The 19,106-nt window shown below is 47.3% G+C and overlaps 1 protein-coding gene across 1 annotated transcript; it reads right to left on the bottom strand.

The window, feature by feature from the left end:
• Window positions 1-857: 857 nt before the first annotated feature.
• LOC123102613 (auxilin-related protein 1) lies at window positions 858-8,796 on the bottom strand. Its single transcript, XM_044524019.1, has 8 exons — window positions 7,942-8,796; window positions 5,227-6,757; window positions 5,024-5,147; window positions 4,846-4,943; window positions 4,332-4,397; window positions 4,036-4,125; window positions 1,821-1,997; window positions 858-1,492 (listed from the first exon to the last, which is right to left on the bottom strand). The coding sequence occupies exons 1-8, from the start codon at window positions 8,493-8,495 to the stop codon at window positions 1,454-1,456; spliced, it is 2,679 nt and encodes an 892-aa protein (XP_044379954.1). The 5' UTR covers window positions 8,496-8,796; the 3' UTR covers window positions 858-1,453.
• Between the last annotated feature and the right edge of the window lie 10,310 nt (window positions 8,797-19,106).

Below are 19,106 nucleotides of genomic sequence, written 5' to 3'. Positions count from 1 at the left end.
GACCGTTGTTGCGGTCGGTGTTGCCGAGCATCGCTAGCCGTTGTTGCGGTTGGTGTTGCCGAACACGTCGGTGCAGTGCCACAAGTGCTACGGAGCAAGAGAGGTGCAACTAGTGGATCTCATAGTCGGCAGGGGATGCTTCCATGCAACGCACGTGGTGCCACGTCCTCGCAGATCTCAGTTGGTGGCGGAGTTGCATTGCAACACATGGTGTTGTGACCCATAGATCTCGTCGGCGGTGGAAGTTTGCAATGCGAAGGGTATGGTGCAGCGTGCCGGACGGCGAACCTGAAGTGCAACACGCCCATGCGGCTACTTGTTGCATTGACCGATCCATCAGTTTGCGAGGGACAAATCTAGCGGCTCAAGACCCAATTGATTTCTCCACGAAATCAGTCAGTTGATTCCTAACAAAGTGGTCGGGCACAGCAGATGGAATGATATCGGTAATTATGTTTTGTGGAATCACTGAACCAAGCACATGACAGACGTATACGACAATTTTTTACTGATAAAAAAGTAGTCAGTACCCAGCTTATTCTAGTAACTAGGCTTTTAAAAAGAAAATTGGTTCGGCTTTTAGAATATGTTGGATAAGGGGGGGCTTATTTCAAAAGGCAACAAAGAATTGACCCTTAATGTGAGATAAAATTGAAAGACTCGGGTTAATTCTACTGAAATCACACCGTGCCGACATATTTAAGTGTGGGAACAATTTCTAACTGATAAACAAGTACTACTACTCTGTTATCATAGCGTGCCGACATTTAAGTGTGTATATGTATCTTGCATAATAATTCAGCCACGTACAAGGCAATTTGAACCAATTCCGAGGAACAAGGAAACCAAACGCCTGCTCGGTAAAAAGGGCAAACCAGCTACCCAAAATTCCAGATCAACTTTATAACGAAATCATACAGGAAAAAAATCACTAGGCACGGCTCCAACTCCCATGGTTGCACCAGCAGTTCCCAATAAACAACACAACATAACGTATGACAGTGGCCATGGCATCAAACAGGTGACAAGCCATGAATCCATGTAACGTTGGCCTTCCCGAAGTAAAATGAAGCACATTGGACCCCAAAAATCACAACACCGAACCCGCTCCGCTGCTACACACAACCCACCATCAACCGAGCAAAAAGGACGCTAATATACACCTACTGGTTGAAGGTCCGCTGGCATGTAGCAGCTGCGAATAGTCGTCGAATCAACACATGCACAAGGTGGAAGGAAGATGGATGCAGTAAGCAAACAGCAATACAATAACAAATAATGGCGGGTGGGGCTTTCACTTGATCACTTCATTGTTTCCCCTGACGGCATGACCGGCCGCTCCAGCTTGGACGTTCCTCCTTGAGCACCTCAAGCAGTCAAAGGAGGTGATGATGCACGGTGGGCGGACTTCTCGAGTACCTTACACGGGCGAAGATGGTCCTCATAGTAATGTTTAGAAGAGCTCTTCAGAGTTAAATTTGTTCCAGGCCTCCTGTTTAATGCATGTATAGAGGAGGGTTAATAAAAATGTTGGGGGACGACAGGTTATTTCTGCTCTGGTGTATCGCAAAGATTAATAAAAATTTATACTTATTCAATCTTTATGATTTATTCAATCTTGGAATGTAGAGAGGAGGGTTAATAGAAATTTCTCATAGTAAAAATCACAATGATTGAATAAGTATTCTACACAATATTTAGAAACTATATATAGGATTCAGCAACGTGCAGGGTATCGTCTAGTATATGCAGCTTTAATGTACACATCCTGAGCTAAAGAAAGCATCATATACTGGTGTGAAACAGACAAGTTAACACACCTTAAGAAGATCAAAAACCTTCTCGGCGATATATTTCTGCTGTAGATTTGCACCCTTTTGTTGCACCTTATCAGGATGGATGCACAAAGTTGCCTTTCTGTACACCTTTTTAACCGCAGCAGCAGTGATCAGATCTGTTAGGGATACAGGCTGCCATCCACATTCTGGCCAAAGTACCTGTTTAGAAATAATACATGGATTACCACCAGGGAAAACACAGAACTTTTCTGGCTTATCCTAAAGAGTTATTGTTTGAAAGAAGCTCGAACACAGCTATAACAACAGGAGAGAACATAACCACAAACATGTTTCTGGTGGAAGAGATCATCTATATGGCTGTATTTCAACTACAGCTCACAGCAAAGGATTTTAAATGTTTTATATGTGGCCTGAAAGATATTATACTTTGTTGCTGTTTTAACACATATTCTTGGGAAAAAATATAGTTTAACCAGCGAATATGAAATGCAGATCACATTGTTGCTACAAAGATGGTATTGCAGCACATTTACCAAAATGATTATAAGATATGTACTGCAATTGGTATTAGGCTTTCCGGCTAACTGATTGGTGCATGCAACTCAACGGTATCAGAGCCTACGTTTTCTTTGTTCTCTTCCCACCCACCAGAACCCCAGCTGCCTATTATAGACTCCCTCCGTAAAGAAATATAAGAGCGTTTAGATCACTACTTTAGTGATCTAAACACTCTTATATTCCACCCCTCCTTACCCACTCCTTCCCGTGGACCACCCTCTTCTTGGCTACCAGATATGTGCCTCCACTGCTTCCCTCTGTCAATATCTAGGTGCAGAATGCTTCTGCCATATCAAACACTGGCGCCAGTCAGTGACTTGAACCGATGCCTCTGCATCATTGGGCGCTTGTGTCTTCCTCAGTGTACATCCTCTCCGCCCATGTACCGGCACACAATGACCCAACTATTCTAGCCCCCAAGATGGGGGCACGGTCATGCCCTCATCTGCACACCTCTGGGCTCTGACCTCTGCCATCCCATCTCAGGCCACCGCCTCACTGGTCATCTTAGACGCATTCGTGAAATAAGCCCAGTCGACCACAATTCCTCTATTAATCATGCTCCTTTGTCCAGCTTTTGGCACACAAGTTTTATTCCTTTCAGATTCATGATGATATCTCACCACGAGTGTTGGCTGCACAGGAGATGGAAAGTGGAACAGAGACTCGTTCACTGGTGATTCTGATTCCAAACTACTGAACAAATCTATGCTCTGCTTATTGGAAAACCATCTCACAGATGCTATGCTCCTAACAGGGGACAATGACAAGTTTGCTCTTTGTATGTTTATCACATGTTTATCATTAAGCTTCTTAGAATACCTTTGCCCTTGTACAATCTTCCATGCTATTTCTCAGTATGCATGTTTGCCTGTGGAAGCGTGCAAGATTGTCATGGGAATATACTCTAAGAAGCTTAATGATAAAGAAGTGGCCGATATACCTAGAGCACTATTGATGTCCGCAGCAGAGAAGTCCCTAATATGAGATGGTTCCCAGCAACAAGTATGCAGAGGATAGGTTTGCTCAGGAGTTTGGAATCAGGGTCAGCAGTGCACTACTCTCTGTTCCAGCCCATATGCAGCCTCCGCCCATGATGGGATATGAATCCAGAAGGGAGAAAACTTGTGCACCAAGGTGTTGGAAAGTGGAACAAGATTGGCATGAAAATTATTAATGGAGGAAAAATAGTCAACTAGGCTTGTCTGAGTTTTTTACAGAATGAGGAAAGAAGAACCAACCAAGCAATGGTTTGTGGCGGATACCATTGGTGGCCAAATGATGGGATGAGTGGAGTTGGGAATATAGTACATTTAAGCATCAGCAAATAATCAAAACTATACAATGCCATGACTGGTCATCACTTGGTCAATTCAGCGAAAAAATAGTTTAGTGAAACATGCAGTTAAGACTTTGGATTGCAGGAATCTGAATGCTCAAACAAATACCCGAGGAACAAAATTTAGACAAGAGAAACTATCTGTTGACCATAACGTATTACAAAATTACAGGATAAATAACCACATTACGAAATTGAACGACAAAATAATATATTCGAGTAGACTAAAAACACGCATGTAGCTTCTGTTTAAAAGAAGGATAGAACAAAGAGAATGAACAGAGAGTTGACAGAAATAACTAAGAATTGCCTCAAATTTTAGCAGTTCCAAGGACTCACATATTGCATAGTTGATAGCAGTGCCCGCAAATTGCCTTCTTTTCCAGCAGCCCATCGCTTAATCTCGAAGTCTAGACTTTCCGAAATTCTCTGGAATTAACAGACATCACAATTAGAAGTAAGGAACTAGCCATTAGCAGCCAACAACAAGCATCTAATGGGACAATAACACACTTCACTGACAGGCAACCAGGGAACTGCATAGTGTATAAAAATATATGGAGACTGTATTACGTGATGTTTACTAGAGGCCAAAAGAAGAAAAATCAGCTCATGTATCATGAAAGAGTACTTACATCTCTTTCTGCCTGCTCTCTTTGAACATTCATGTCCCGTTCATTCTTCTCAGCCAGGGCTTTTGCCTGCATACGTAGTAAAGTTAAAAATCAGCTACGATTCAAACATTTAGGCATGCATCACAATTCCACTATCATACAGAAAATGTACAATCAACTATTAACAGCAACAATTTTTAGCAGAGAACAATCCTTATTGGAATCTTCTATATCTAAATAGCTAGCCCCCACTAACATATTTCTCTCAACATGCAAGCATGACACCTCATCATTCAACATGCATAAAAAAGGCCCACCTCAACATGCAACTATGCATATTAAAAATCCACTTCACCATGCACCCATGCGTGCATGTAAAATTCCATTCTATTATGCTATTTACATCAAATTCTTATATACTTTCAAAAACTATTATTTCAAATATTGATGTTTCGTGTAACCAAAAACCTCATTGAAATATTGCAAAATATTCCCGCAACAACATGCGGGGCATCATCTAGTTATATCAACATACCGCTCGTTCACGGGTCCGTTGATGCCGCTCCAACCTAGCACGTCTTCTCTCTTCACTCTCTCCTTCAACCGCTTGAAACTCATCAGATGGCGTGGGAGCTAAAAGAACATAAACCAATCAAATGAAGATTTATAACTGGCAAACTCAAAATAGTACTCCTGTTACGGATAATTAGTACCTCCTCCAAATATCGCGGATAGGTCATCCGTAAAATTAGTTGTAGATGATGCCTTCCGCATAGATGATGCTGAAGCAGAGGTGGCTGCCGCTCTACTTTGACTTTGAGCATTAAACGTAGGATCCTGAAATTTCCACAATTAGAAAAACACTAGCAAAATATTGCCATAAAAACAACTATTGCACAAAGATTGTTGTAATCACCACTGTTGGAGCCCTTTGCTTAGGTGCACTGTTTGCTCGGGCACCCATACCAAAAAAGGACTCAAGGTCATCTGGTTTACTCTGTTTTTCTCTTGCCGCTGCTGCCGCTGCAGAAGCAGCGTGCCTCTCTCGAGCCTCAGCAGCTTGCCTTTCCCGAACCTCAGCTGCGGCCTTTTCCACTGCTGCTCGGTCAGCTCTTCTCTTTGCATCTTGTTGAACTCTCTCAACAGCAGCTCTTTCTGCTGTAGCCCTCTCCCTGGTTTGAGCAGCAGCCTTCTCCTTAGCTTCAGCAGCAGCCCTATCAGCTCGGTCTCTAGCATCCACTGCAGCTCTCTCACGAGCTTCCTGCTGAGCTCTTTGCACAGCAGCCCTCTCATTACGTAGGCGTGCTTCCCTCTCTGCTTTTGCACGTGCTTCGATAGCTGCTCTTTCCCGTGCCTCCTTCGTCGCCCTCTCCACAGCTTGCCTACCCCTCCCTCTTTCTCTCTGTTGCTCAAGCTCCCTCGCTTCTTCAAGTCTTCTTTGTTCTCTCTCCTTTTCCTCCCTTTGCCTCATCTCTTTCTCCCTGTCTAGTTTCTCCTGCCTCTCTCTCTCTTCCTGATCCTGTGCATACGACCTTGCTTCATCATCCTGTTCCTGCTGTTCCCTATTTCTAAGCTTTGCATCACGTTCTCTCTCTCGTACTTCCTTAGCATGCTTGAACTTAGCCTCAGCTTTGTCCATGGCTTCCTTCATAGCAGCTGCAGATGCTGCCGCCGATGAATTCCGCTCAGATTCATCCTCATAAAAAGGATTTGCACTGTCATAAGCTGATTTCTGAGGTTTGCCCATGGCAAATTCTTCTAATTCATCCATCGAAGAACTTTTGTTATGGTTGTAGTTTTGGGTGGAGTGCCGCAGATAATCATCATCCCTTCGTTTTGCTCTTGATCCATGCGGTTTTTGCTTAATTGCAAGAGATGGTGGTGGTCTTGAAGGTGGTGGGGCACTCGTTGGCTGTGTGAAGAGGGGAATCTCAGAAACTGTAAGCCATATCTCATCCTCAGACTCATCTGATCTTGGTGAACGGTCATCCATACCATTCCCATTGTATTTCTCGGAACCTGGAGCACCACTATCAACATGAACATCAGAATATCGGGCAGACTGTGACTGTGGAAAAATATTTTCGAAGTCCTCCACAGAAGGTTGTTGGGCTGAGTTTCTTTTCGGAAAATTTTGCACAGGGCTCGAGTCTCGGGCCTTGGTTGATCCATTGCTACCTTTAGAGTCATCACTCAAATTTGTGGTAAACAAAGGTTCTGATTTTGGGACCTGATTGAATGCGCTAGAATCCTCAAATAGACCACTGTCAGCAGCAGTTTTTACTTGAGATTTTGAATGCCTACCCAATTCATCCAAGGGATCCGAGAATATCCCAGAGGATTGACGGGCTGAAGTAGAAGTTGTTTCAAAAGAAACAAAAGGGTCGCTTGCCATGCTAGCTGGCTGAGATGTAGGCACCTTCTTTTCTTTAGCACCAGCAGTTTGCCTGAGATCATAAAAATGAGAACGTTACAAACTGGACCCATTTGTAAGGAAGTAAACATCTATCTAAGTAAAAAAGGTGAAAACAACGAAAATCTTTGATCAATGTAGTTTTTGCCTAAATCACAAGAGGCAACAAGTTCATAACCTCGTCAACTTTGTTGCATAACCCATTTGAAATTGCATTAATAAATTGAGTCAAATCAAATTTCCTATTTTTTCTCTGAAAGCTCAAAAATCAAAGTGAACTCGCACAAAGTACGGATAGGCCTCACAAATTCATGTACCAATGTATCAGAATTCACATTAGTTGGCATTTAATCTGAATGGCAAAACGAGGGGAAAAAGTGGTTGGCGTTTTGCCTACTTGTGGATAACTTGCATCTGTTACGAACAACATGATGCAAAGTGCAAACTGATCAGGGAGCTTTGCAATATAATTAAAAATTACTAAATCGTTCAGCTTTACATACATCAGATTATTTCTAATAATCTATTTCATTAGGCAAACCAAACTCCAAATGATTAATTTTACCAACTTCTATTATAATTTGCTCAATCCAGTCGAAGTTGGCACACCCCTCAAATCATAAGCCGCTGCACTGTGCTCCAATATTTTCCAATATAATCTGCCCCTTACGAATTTAAAGTCATCAATGTCAACTGATTCTACTAAATTAAAAAGAAACTATCATGCATTAGAAGGCACGAAAAATACAATGTACCAAAACATAATCTCAATTTGATCAAACTTGTGTTGCATAGGCGCCTAAGACATGCAGCTAGAACATGTACAGACTGGTCTAAGATCTATCCAAATTACCTACAGCTAACCTAACATAATGCATGTAGGGATGATACAGGCCCAAGTGAATCAGGGCAGCAGAGCACTAAAACAGATCATAAATGCATTCCTGACTGAACCTGTGTAATACCAATGTAAACCTATTACATATTGGCAAGTTATAGATTCTACTCAACGCAACATTCGGTAGATATGCGCATATGACTGCATAATTTGCCCAGCTCAATGACTTACACACGATCCTCCCGTTTCCCACTAGGCGAGTACCGACAAAAGCTTTGGGTTCATCTGTCTCAAGACTACTATAACAAGATACACTCCTATGTTCCATACAGAGATAATGTGCCGTCCTTTATATCGAAATTGCAGATAAAAGCCCATACCTTTGCTTCACCGGGCTGCTCCTGCCAATCCCCGCAAACAAATCATCAAACCCCGCTGAGGCGGCTGCTGGCCCGGGCTTCCACTTATCTTCCGGCACCTCCCTCGCCTCTGACTTGGTTCCGAAACCAGCGAGCAGGTCGTCGTCTGCAGGGGCCGGCGCATGGTTGCCCGCAAAGACGTCGTCGTAGCGCACCGAGGAGCTCTTCACACCAGGGACCCCGTCAAAGATATCGTCATCGTAGACTGGCTTGTCGAACACGGGCATGGACGAGTGCTTCGGCTTGGGCGGCGCGGCGGAGGCAGAGGGCTCCGCAAAGGAGTCGAAGATGGAGTCGATGGAGGTCGACTGCGTGGGCTTGGGCGGCGGCGCGGAGGACGGGGCCCCGAAGAGGTCGTCGTAGGAGGGGGCGGATGGCACGGCGGCGGCGGCGGATCTGGTGCTGTCCCAGCCGGATCCAGAGGACGGCGCGGCGCGGGCGGCCGACATGGGCGCAGCCTTCCCCTTAGGGCGGAGGCCGAAGTCGCGGGCCAGGATGCCCTGGAAGTCGTCCATGGCGGCCGCGATGGCAGGAGGGTCGCTGGATCTGGGGCGCGAGCACCCGGCCCAGGCGCTTCGTGCCCGCTGGGGATTGGCTCCTTGGAACACTAGACGACGAGGGTGTGAACAGAGCGAAGAGGCGCGGTGGTTCTGGGGAGGGGATAAGAGGTCCCAGGCCCGAGATATCTATCGATCGGATGAATGGGGAGGCGTGGCCGGCGCCTGGGTCGCCGGAGACGCCGCCGTCGAGGTCGCCGGCGACGGGAGAGGGGAACAGGAGAGGGGGAGAGGGGGGGGAGGACTTGTCCCACGCGTCTGTCTTGGTGGGATGTCTGGCGAGAGGGCCCGGAGGGAGCGGGGCTACGTGAGCGTATATCATTGGGGGCCGTGCGGCCACCGCCATGTGGGCCAGGGATAAAAGGCGACGCGCACGCTAGGATTACACGGTGTAGAGTCAGGATGATGCACTGACAGGTGGAACGGAGCTTCGTTCTCGTCCCACATGTCAGTGACGTGTGCCGAGGTGGATGGTGTCACGCCGAGACCGCGAGCGCGTCGGTGGTCTCGTCGTCGGATTCTCGGAGCGCGCGAGCCGGAGGAAGGAAGGAAGCCGGGATTCGGTGAATGGGCCCGATCGGCGTGTAGTCGACCGAAAGACGCACAACTTGAACTTTTTTTTTCCTGGCCGGGACGCACACACGCACAACTTGAACTGCTAATCGAAATACGCATTCGACTGAATTAATAACGCGTTTGGTTGCTCGCATCTTTTTTTATATATTTTTTATTGGACCTGGTTGAGCTTGTGCAAGATAAAAATTACTGCACTTTAGCCTAGATGTGACGAAACAAAAGACTCACTACTTGATTGCAGATTTGGGTAAATAAAAGTCGGGTTGTTTGGTTTCTACCTTCTCATTGAAGTGATGAGATTATCAGCACACTAGAATAGACAAAACAAACCAGAGACATATAGATAGCATAAGAATAAGTTTAACATGGTATGAAAGTTATTAAACAAGCAATCCTAAACCAAACCAGCACGACATAGTCTTAAAACTAAACCAACGCTCGTAATCAGACAACAGAGAGCTTTCTAGATGTTCACGATGAAGGCGTCGTCGTACTCTTGCACTTGATGACCACCTCAAGGCCGTCATTGTTGAAGACGATCACCTTCAGGGTGTCAGGAGTCAGTAGCTTGAAGGTGACCATGTAGCCGATCCTGATATGTTGAACGGCGGCAAAGGGGGCCAACCCTGATTAAGGGTGACCATGTCGTTGATCACCTCGACCGTGACCCTTCATGCGCATCAGGTGTTAGTTTCAGGTTGAACTCCTGAAGGACGGGGGAGTGCTTGGTGAAGCCTAGAGGCATAAGCAGGCACTCCAGCTTCGAGGCAAGGATTACTTTGCAAGGTGGGTTAGCCCTGCCTTCTCATGGTAGTGGCAAAATCATAGTTCCTCCGCTTACCGCTGGGGCCTCCTCCGCCACCATGTCATCGTCTAAGGGCATCACCACCTCCTTGCGCTTCTTAGTGGCGGCACAATCTCCATGCCCTTCTCTCCGGCTGCCACCACCTCTCTTGTCTTTCGTGTTCTCCGCGTCGATCTGCATGAACAACACGAAGTTGAAAGGATGATCAGCAATTCATTCCTATCGTCCAAATGCCTTGCCCACCCAAACGGAGACTACTTACCCACCATCGCACTCAAACCCTCTTTGTCTCTCACTATTACTCCTCTTCCACTGTCGGATTCAGGTCTTCGCAGACCCTAGATAGATTCGACTCTAGGGTGCGTGCGAAGAACTCAACCTCCCCAGTCTGCCAACTCATCGATCTCACGGCCTAGCTTGATGAACTAAAGAAGAACGAGACAAGGCAGTTTACCCAGGTTCGGGCCACCTTGTGGTGTAATACCCCACTCCTGCTTTGTGGTGGATTAGCCTCGAGGTGGGCTGAGGACGAACTAGTACAGCAAAAGAGCAACCTCAGGAGGTGTGTTCTTGTGTTTGTGTGAGTTGGTGCGGGTGTGGATTGTGTGAATGATTCGTCCCCCTCCATGGTGGTGGCTAGGCTATACTTATAGTGGCCTTGGTCCTCTTCCCCCAAAACAAAGGCGGGAAGTGATCCCACAACGGTCAAATTCGAAGGGAGACAACAAGTACATCTTATCCTGACGAAAGGTGGTCTGCGCCTGCAAAGCTTCTGGTCGAGACGTTGTGGTGGGCTCGGCGACGACCTCCGTCCTGCCGTCCTGGTGGTCTTGGTCTTGTTGCATGGAAATGGAAATCTTTGGCTGATTCCTCGGGACTTCGCGCCTGCGCTTACCTCTTTAGCACCAAAGAGGAAACCTGTTGTACTGCGCCCGCCTGGCCTTGGTCGTCATGGCTTGCGTCATCCGAACCTCACAGGGTGAGGGCTCGCATGGAAATCTCCACTCCTCAGGAGCCATCCTAAAGAGGCCACTCCTTCGGGAGGTCTTAGCGTCGTCCGCCTTGCGAGGGTCTTGTGTTGTTGGTGCTGGAGATGGGTCGTACCAGGCCGCCGATCGAGGCACGTTGTGGGCCGCGGGCAGGCAAGTCTGGGTACCTCGGTTCCCAGAATGCCGACATCCACATCTCTACTTCACCACCTTTTCATCGCCATGAACCCCATCCCCACCCCCCCTGTGAGTATTGAATGGAGGGCTTTCTGCCTCAGCTGCTCACTCGGTGACCGCACCAAGTTCGAGAAAAGCCATGGATGTGTGCTCCAACTTCACCATCATCGAGGACATGCACAAGAGGCAGACGTTGTGGTAAAGAAGGCGACGGCGAAGGAGTTGAAGGCATTGATTCCTGACCTGGTGAAAGGTGTTGTATCAGTGGACATATTTGAAGGAAATATGCCCAGAGGCAATAATAAAGTTGTTATTTATATTTTCTTATATTATGATAAATATTTATTATTCATGCTAGAATTGTATTAACCGGAAACTTGATACATGTGTGAATACATAGACAAAACAAAGTGTTCCTAGTATGCCTCGACTTGACTAGCTTGTTAATCAAAGATGGTTAAGTTTCCTAACCATAAATATGTGTTATCGTTTGATGAACAGGATGACATCATTAGGAGAATGATGTGATGGACAAGACCCATCCGTTAGCTTAGCATAATGATCGTTAAGTTTTATTGATATTGCTTTTTTTATGACTTATACATATTCCTCTGACTATGAGATTATGCAACTCCCAAATACTGCAGGAACACCTTGTGTGCTATCAAATGTCACAAAATAAATGGGTGATTATAAAGATGTTCTACAGGTGTCTCCGAAGGTGTTTGTTGGGTTGGCATAGATCAAGATTAGGATTTGTCACTCCAAGTATCGGAGAAGTATCTATGGGCCCTCTCGGTAATGCACATCACTATAAGCCTTGCAAGCAATATGACTAATGAGTTAGTTACGGGATGATGCATTACGGAACGAGTAAAGAGACTTGCTAGTAACGAGATTGAACTAGGTATGATGATACCGACGATCGAATCTCGGGTAAGTAACATACCGATGACAAAGAGAATAACGTATGTTGTTATGCGGTTTGATCGATAAAGATCTTCGTAGAATATGTAGGAGCCAATATGAGCATCCAGGTTCCGCTATTGGTTATTGACCGGGATGTGTCTCGGTCATGTCTATGTTGGGGAACGCAGTATTTCAAAAAAAATCCTACGATCACGCAAGATTTATCTAGGAGATGCATAGCAACGAGAGGGGAGAGTGTGTCTACGTACCCTCATAGACCAAAAGCGGAAGCATTTAGTAACGCGGTTGATGTAGTCGAACGTCTTCGCGATCCAACCGATCAAGTACCGAACGCGCGGCACCTCCGCGATCTGCACACGTTCAGCTTGGTGACGTCCCTCGTACTCTTGATCCAGCTAAGGCCGAGGGTGAGTTCCGTTAGCACGACGGCGTGTCGACGGTGATGATGAAGTTACCGACGCAGGGCTTCGCCTAAGCAATACGACAATATAACCGAGGTGTAAAAATGTGGAGGGGGCACTGCACACGGCTAAAGATCAACTTGTGTGTCTATGGGGTGCCCCCTCCCCCATATATAAAGAGGGGAGGAGGAGGAGGGCCAGCCACAAGGGGCGTGTCGGTGTCAAAACCTGCGGATCTCGGGTAGGGGGCCCCAAACTGTGCGTCTGAGGTTGATGGTAACAAGAGACAGGGAACACAATGTTTACCTAGGTTCGGGCCCTCTCGATGGAGGTAAAACCCTACGTCCTGCTAGATTAATATTGATGAGTATGGGGGTTACAAGAGTTGATATACCACGAGATCGTAATGGCTAAACCCTAGAAGTATAGCCTATCTGATTATGATTGTCTTGACAGACTAAACCCTCCGGTTTATATAGACCCAGGAGGGAACTAGGGTTGTACAAAGTCGGTTACATAGAAAGGAAATAGTACATTCGGCTGCCTAGCTTGCCATCCACGCAAAGGAGAGTCCTATCCGGACACGGGAGAAAGTCTTCTACCTTGTATCTTCATGACCCAATAATCCGGCCCATGTCCAACAGGCCGGACGCCCGAGGACCCCTTAGTCCAGGACTCCCTCAGTAGCCCCCGAACCAGACTTCAATGACGAGGTGTCCGGCATGCAGATTGTCTTCGGCATTGCAAGGCGGGTTCCCCCTCCAATTACTTCAAAGCCCTTGAATGTCGCGCCCATCGGCTTCCACGCCTTCCTGACTTCAGCTTCCATGTGGCGAGCGAATACGAGAGGTCGGGGTATTTTTGCACATACCAACCTGACCATACAAGAGAGGTGCCTATTTAAAGAGAATAGATCTCAGATCCATTCCACACCCTGCGAAAAAATCCTCAGAGCTCGCTAGGAGGAACCAGTCCAACATGGCTAGCGCTCCCAGCTCTTCCTCTCATCCACACGGCTCCGAAAAAGGTGATTGGGAGAGATGTTCTGTATCTCACGGTCAGCTGACGAAGCTGCAAAAATAGGGCTTTCTTCCCCCTGCGGATCTAGTCCTCATCCGAGCAGGATTGACGTCCTTCAACGGCGGGGTTTAGCCGGAGAATTTTCCCAATCCGTCCAGGGGAACAAGTATGCTTCGTTCCCTTATTGCTAAGAGGCGTTGGATTTCCAATCCATCCCTTCCTCCGAGGACTTCTGGAGTATTATGACCTCCAACTGCACAGTTTCACTCCCGCCTCCATCCTGCACATCGCGGGTTACGTTGCTCTATGTGGGCTATTCCTGGGCTGTGAGGCCCATTTTGAATTACGGAGAAAACTGTTCTACCTCGTCCCTCATAATCAAGGGGGTCAATATTCAAAGTGGGAGGAGCCGAGGTATGGCGCATCACCGGGACCGGATACTTGTCCGGCATGCCGAAGAAGGCTTCCAAAGAGTGGCCTTCCGAATGGTTCTATATTGACGACCTCGCTCTTCCTGACCTAGTCCAAATGGGTCTCCCTGAATTTTCAAGTGCTCCGTTGAAGAAACGCCATAGCTGGCGCCCTCGGAGCCTCGAGGAGGAGGATAGCGCGGAAGTCAGTCAGTTGATGGGCAAGATTAAGACGCTTGCCCAGTCCGGATTATCAATAATCGAGGTAATGGCGATCTCCATAGTGTGGGGGGTCCAACCACTCCAATACAAAGGGCTTCCCATGTGGCACTATGGGGAAGATGACGCCTCACGCTACAGTCGGAAGGGTCCGAAAACCCCCGCCGCTTTGGCCAAAATATTGGTCGAACTGTATAAAGGGGAGAAGGAGGAGTTCAGTCATCTCCAATGTCGAGATGAATTTTCGATGTATAATCCTCCTAGCTGGGTGAGCTCCAATCCCATCATTTTACTCCTCTCCATGAATCATTTTTAATGGATAGTAACCTATCCACTCACAACAGGAATGGCGGAAGGCTACCGAGGGGATCCATAGCCCCGCCCCCCAGCCGGAGGGTCACACCCGAGACCTTGACCCCGGATTCGAAGAAGATCCAGACATATTTGTGGAGCTCGAGAATGGAGTATTCTATCAGACGAGCTACAATGGTACGGAAGTACCCATCGTCACCGATTATCCCGGCCTCCTCCCTGCTTCGCATGTAAGTAACTTAAGAGACACCTTCTTCGAAAGAGTTTCCTTATTATGCCTCACCCACCGCACTATTTCGTGTTCCAAAGGGGAGGCGCTCGACGTCACAACGTGCACCATAAGCATCTCCGAGGAGAGCCCACGCCGAGCACGTCTTCGAAGAGAAAGGGAAACAAAAATACGGTAGAACCTTCATCAAAGAGGAAAGGCTTTCTTTTTGAAAATACATCTCCTGATCGCCACATCAAATCGTGATGCCATTCGCCGCATTTTATCAGGAAAAGTGTCCGGCAGACTATGTCCGGGGATCCCGCCGGTCGTGCCTCCACTAGTCAAGTTCCAGACCCTGCCCTAAGGACGGGGGCTGACACGGGAGTGGCGCCGAACTATCCTTCCGCAGAGGATTCAAACAATATGTCCGTCACGAACTATGAAGTGGAGAGCGCCATGAATCATCGTCGTCGGAGGGCCGCTCTCCGTGACCCCAGCTTTTCAAAGGAGACATTCGATGCCTTCAGCTCGGTCGATGCGTACATCTGAGCTTCTCGGGATGGGCTTGCCAGAGCCATGGACCAGCATCTAAAAGATATGCGGGTAAGTGTAGATTTAATAATCATACACCAGTAGCCCCCGAGACTTAAAGTGGGTGATACAACTGATTTAAGGATCATTGTATAATCAGGCACTTATGGAGAAGAATAGCTTGCAGTCTCAAGAGCTAGGAAAATGTCAGACTCAACTAACTGCGGCTTCCACCAAATTGGAAAAATCCAAGGAGGCGCACCACCTGGTAATGTTTCTCCCCAGCGGAAAGAAGTATAATCATATACCAGTTATATTAACACTGTTGTGTTTCTGCTGACAGAATCAGTAGAGTAACTGAGAGAGAAACTGAAGGATGCCCAGGCTGGTGAACAAGAGGCCAAAAGGTAACATGCGGCAGGCGAACGTGTGCTGACGCGGGTCAGGGATGAAAAGAACAAGCTGCAGGATTCCCATACCCAACTGGGGGAAGAACTAAAAGATGTTCGAGCCCAGCTAGCTGACGCTGTCAAGGAGAATAGGAATCTACAAGGAGGCATATTCAGTATGCTTTTCAAACTTGCCTCCCTATAATTCGGCGAGGGCCGGAACTGGTAGATTTATGTCTACAGGTATGCTGACTGGCCGTCCCGAGGAAGAAATGTTCGGATCTCAAGGCGACCTGCTACAAGAGCTATTCTAGATGCACGAGCGAGTTCGGCAGGCAATGCGTAGTGTTGCCAAGGCTTTATGGCCATCCGCCTCTCCTCCAGGAGGTATGGCGGAGCTCGTGGAGCTGTTCAAAGGGGCACGGCAGCGTATTCGATTATGGAAGATATTAGCCTGCCGGGAAGGTGCGCGAGAGGCCTGGGCCATGGTAAAAACATGGTATACCAAGCTTGATCCGAATCATATGGCCCGGGTCGGACCGCTAGGGTCAGATGGGAAATAAATTCTCGTTAATTTGTTATATGACCAAGTAGAAGTAGCTGCCAAATATTCCCAACAGGATTGTAAGCTAGACAACCTGTTGGACGGTATAGAGGAGGAAGTTTTTGAGTCAAAGTGACTATGTACTTTCCTTGATATATTTGTTCCTAGCCGGATTGTAAAACGATTGCCATGGCCGACCTTTTCGCTTCGATTTCTGGACCCAAAGGTGCAGAGTGTTTCCGAATACTCAAGCGATAAAATAGACCGGGGTATGCATGGAAACCAGGCATAGGGGTCATAGTTGCTTGAATAGACAAGTTGTATCTGGTTAGCTATGTTATATTATATTGTGATTGTAAGAAACATCTTCCAGAGAGAATAGTTCTGTTGAGGGTTCCTTTCCCTGGGTGTGCATGCGTTAATATGCATGTCCAAACCGTGTTTGAAAACATCATAGTATAGGTAACATATGGGGGTTCATAGTGGAAGAAATGTAAAACATCTTTAGTCCGCGGACCGAATATTCCCTTAGGAACGCTAGCTTTCGGCTTCACCCAGTCTGAGGTACACATCCAGATGACCCGGCAGTAACAATCGCAGACGTGCTCCCTTTATGCCCTAGCCAAACTAACGGGAACGTAGGGCATAAGCACAGGAGCCAGGCAACCCAGCTTGGCCAAAACTTAAGTGATATCGATGCATATAATGGCGAAGAAAAGGTACATATGAGGAAAAAATGCATATGTGATGAGCTTGATTCTCGAAAAATAACAATAATAAGCTTCTATGCAAGAAGCCCCCAGGTATAATGGACGTACACATTTGAGAATGTGTACGTCATAGGTGTATGGTTTAGTTGCATGATTTTAAGGCTTATAAAAGAGGGCGAAAAGAGAGGATAAAAAATAATGTAAACAATGGGGAGGAGGAAACAAACGAAGGGTTCGGCACTAGGCATAGAATCTTCGGAGTCTGGCCGCATTCCAGGGGTTTGGTTCTAGGCGGCTGTCTGATGCATCACGCAGGCGGTACGCTCCTCCAGTGAGAACTATTGGGGAACGCGGTAATTTCAAAAATTTCCTACGCACATGCAAGATCATGGTGATGCATAGCAACGAGAGGGGAGAGTTTCATCTACGTACCCTCGTAGATCGTAAGCGGAAGCGTTATGAGAACGCGGTTGATGTAGTCGTACGTCTTCAGATCCGACCGATCCAAGTACCGAATGTACGACACCTCCGAGTTTAGCACACGTTCAGCTCGGTGACGTCCCACGAACTCAGCAGAGCTTCGAGGGAGAGTTTCGTCAACACGACGGCGTGATGACGGTGATGATGATGCTACTGACGCAGGGCTTCGCCTAAGCACCGCTACGATATGACCGAGGTGGATTGTGGTGGAGGGGGCCCCGCACATGGCTAAAAGATCAACTGATCAACTTGTGTGTCTATGGGGTGCCCCTGCCTCCGTATATAAAGGAGCAAGGGGGAGGCCAGCCGGCCCTAGCAGGGCGCGCCAGGAGGAGTCCTACTCCCACCGGGAGTAGGATTCCCCCCTTTCCCTAGTGGACCAGGAGAGAAGGAAGGGGGAGGGAGGGAGGAAGGAAAGGGGGGCGCCGCCCCCTCCTAGTCCAATTCGGACCAGAGGGAGAGGGGGCGCGCGACCTGCCATGGTCTCCTCTATCTCTCTCCACTATGGCCCAATAAGGCCCATACATTTACCGGGGGGTTCTGGTAACCTCCCGGTACTCCGTTAAAATCCCGATTTCACCCGGAACTATTCCGATGTCCAAATATAGGCTTCCAATATATCAATCTTTATGTCTCAACCATTTCAAGACTCCTCGTCATGTCCGTGATCATAACCGGGACTCCAAACTACCTTCGATACATCAAAACACATAAACTCATATTACCGATCGTCACCGAACTTTAAGCGTGCGGACCCTACAGGTTCGAGAACTATGTCGACATGATCGAGACTCGTCTCCGGTCAATAACCAATAGCGGAACCTGGATTCTCATATTGGTTCCTACATATTCTACAAAGATCTTTACCGGTCAAACCGCATAACAACATACGTTGTTCCTTTTGTCATCGGTATGTTACTTGCCCGAGATTCGATCGTCGGTATCCTCATACCTAGTTCAATCTCGTTACTGGCAAGTCTCTTTACTCGTTCCGTAATACATCATCCCACAACTAACTCATTAGTCAGATTGCTTGCAAGGCTTATAGTGATGTGCATTATCGAGAGGGCCCAGAGATACCTGTCGTGGAATTGTCACGACAGATGTCCTAGTGTGAGGACTTAGTCGTGAGGCCAACGCATCCATGTGGTAGCTTGAGAGGGGTTGAGAGGAATCGGGAGACGCAATAGAAGACAATGATTTAGATAGCTTCGAGCCCCGGGAAACATCATCCGGTAACAACCCTACATGTTGTTTATGGCTAGGTCTCATTATCATCACGAGGGAGTCGCCGTAAACTGGCTCTCCTAGTTATGTCTAACCCTTAAGATTATTTTCGCTCTCCTTTGGGGTGCCCTGCCCCTCCTTATATATGTTGAAGGGGCGGGTTACATGCAGAGTCCAACTCGGATTAAGACTCAAACTATTTTGACTTCTCTTCATGGGCTTCTTAACATCTTGGGCTTCTTAACGTCTCGGGCTTATTAACCCCATGCGACTCTGTCTGCCGGGTTATGACTGTCTGTCGGGTTATGACTGTCTGCTGGGTTATGACTGTTTGTCGGGTTATGACTGTCTGCCGGGTTATGACTGTCTGCTGGGTTATGACTGTCTGCCGGGTTATGACTATCTGCCGGGTTATGACCTCACTTAACATCTGCCGGGTTATCATCTGACTTAACATCTGTCGGGTTATCATCTGACTTAACACCTGCCGGGTTATCATCTGACTTAACACCTGTCGGGTTATCATCTGACTTAACATCTGTCGGGTTATCATCTGACTTAACACCTGCCGATTTACCAAGTCCCAGCCGGGTTATAACTATGGTCGGGTCATACCGCGGGGTATATCCCCGACATTA

Source organism: Triticum aestivum, chromosome 5A, assembly GCF_018294505.1.
Source record: "Triticum aestivum cultivar Chinese Spring chromosome 5A, IWGSC CS RefSeq v2.1, whole genome shotgun sequence".
Lineage (NCBI taxonomy): Eukaryota > Viridiplantae > Streptophyta > Magnoliopsida > Poales > Poaceae > Triticum > Triticum aestivum.
The sequence above is the reverse complement of the archived record's forward strand: the minus strand, read 5'-3'. Positions and strand labels throughout refer to the sequence as shown.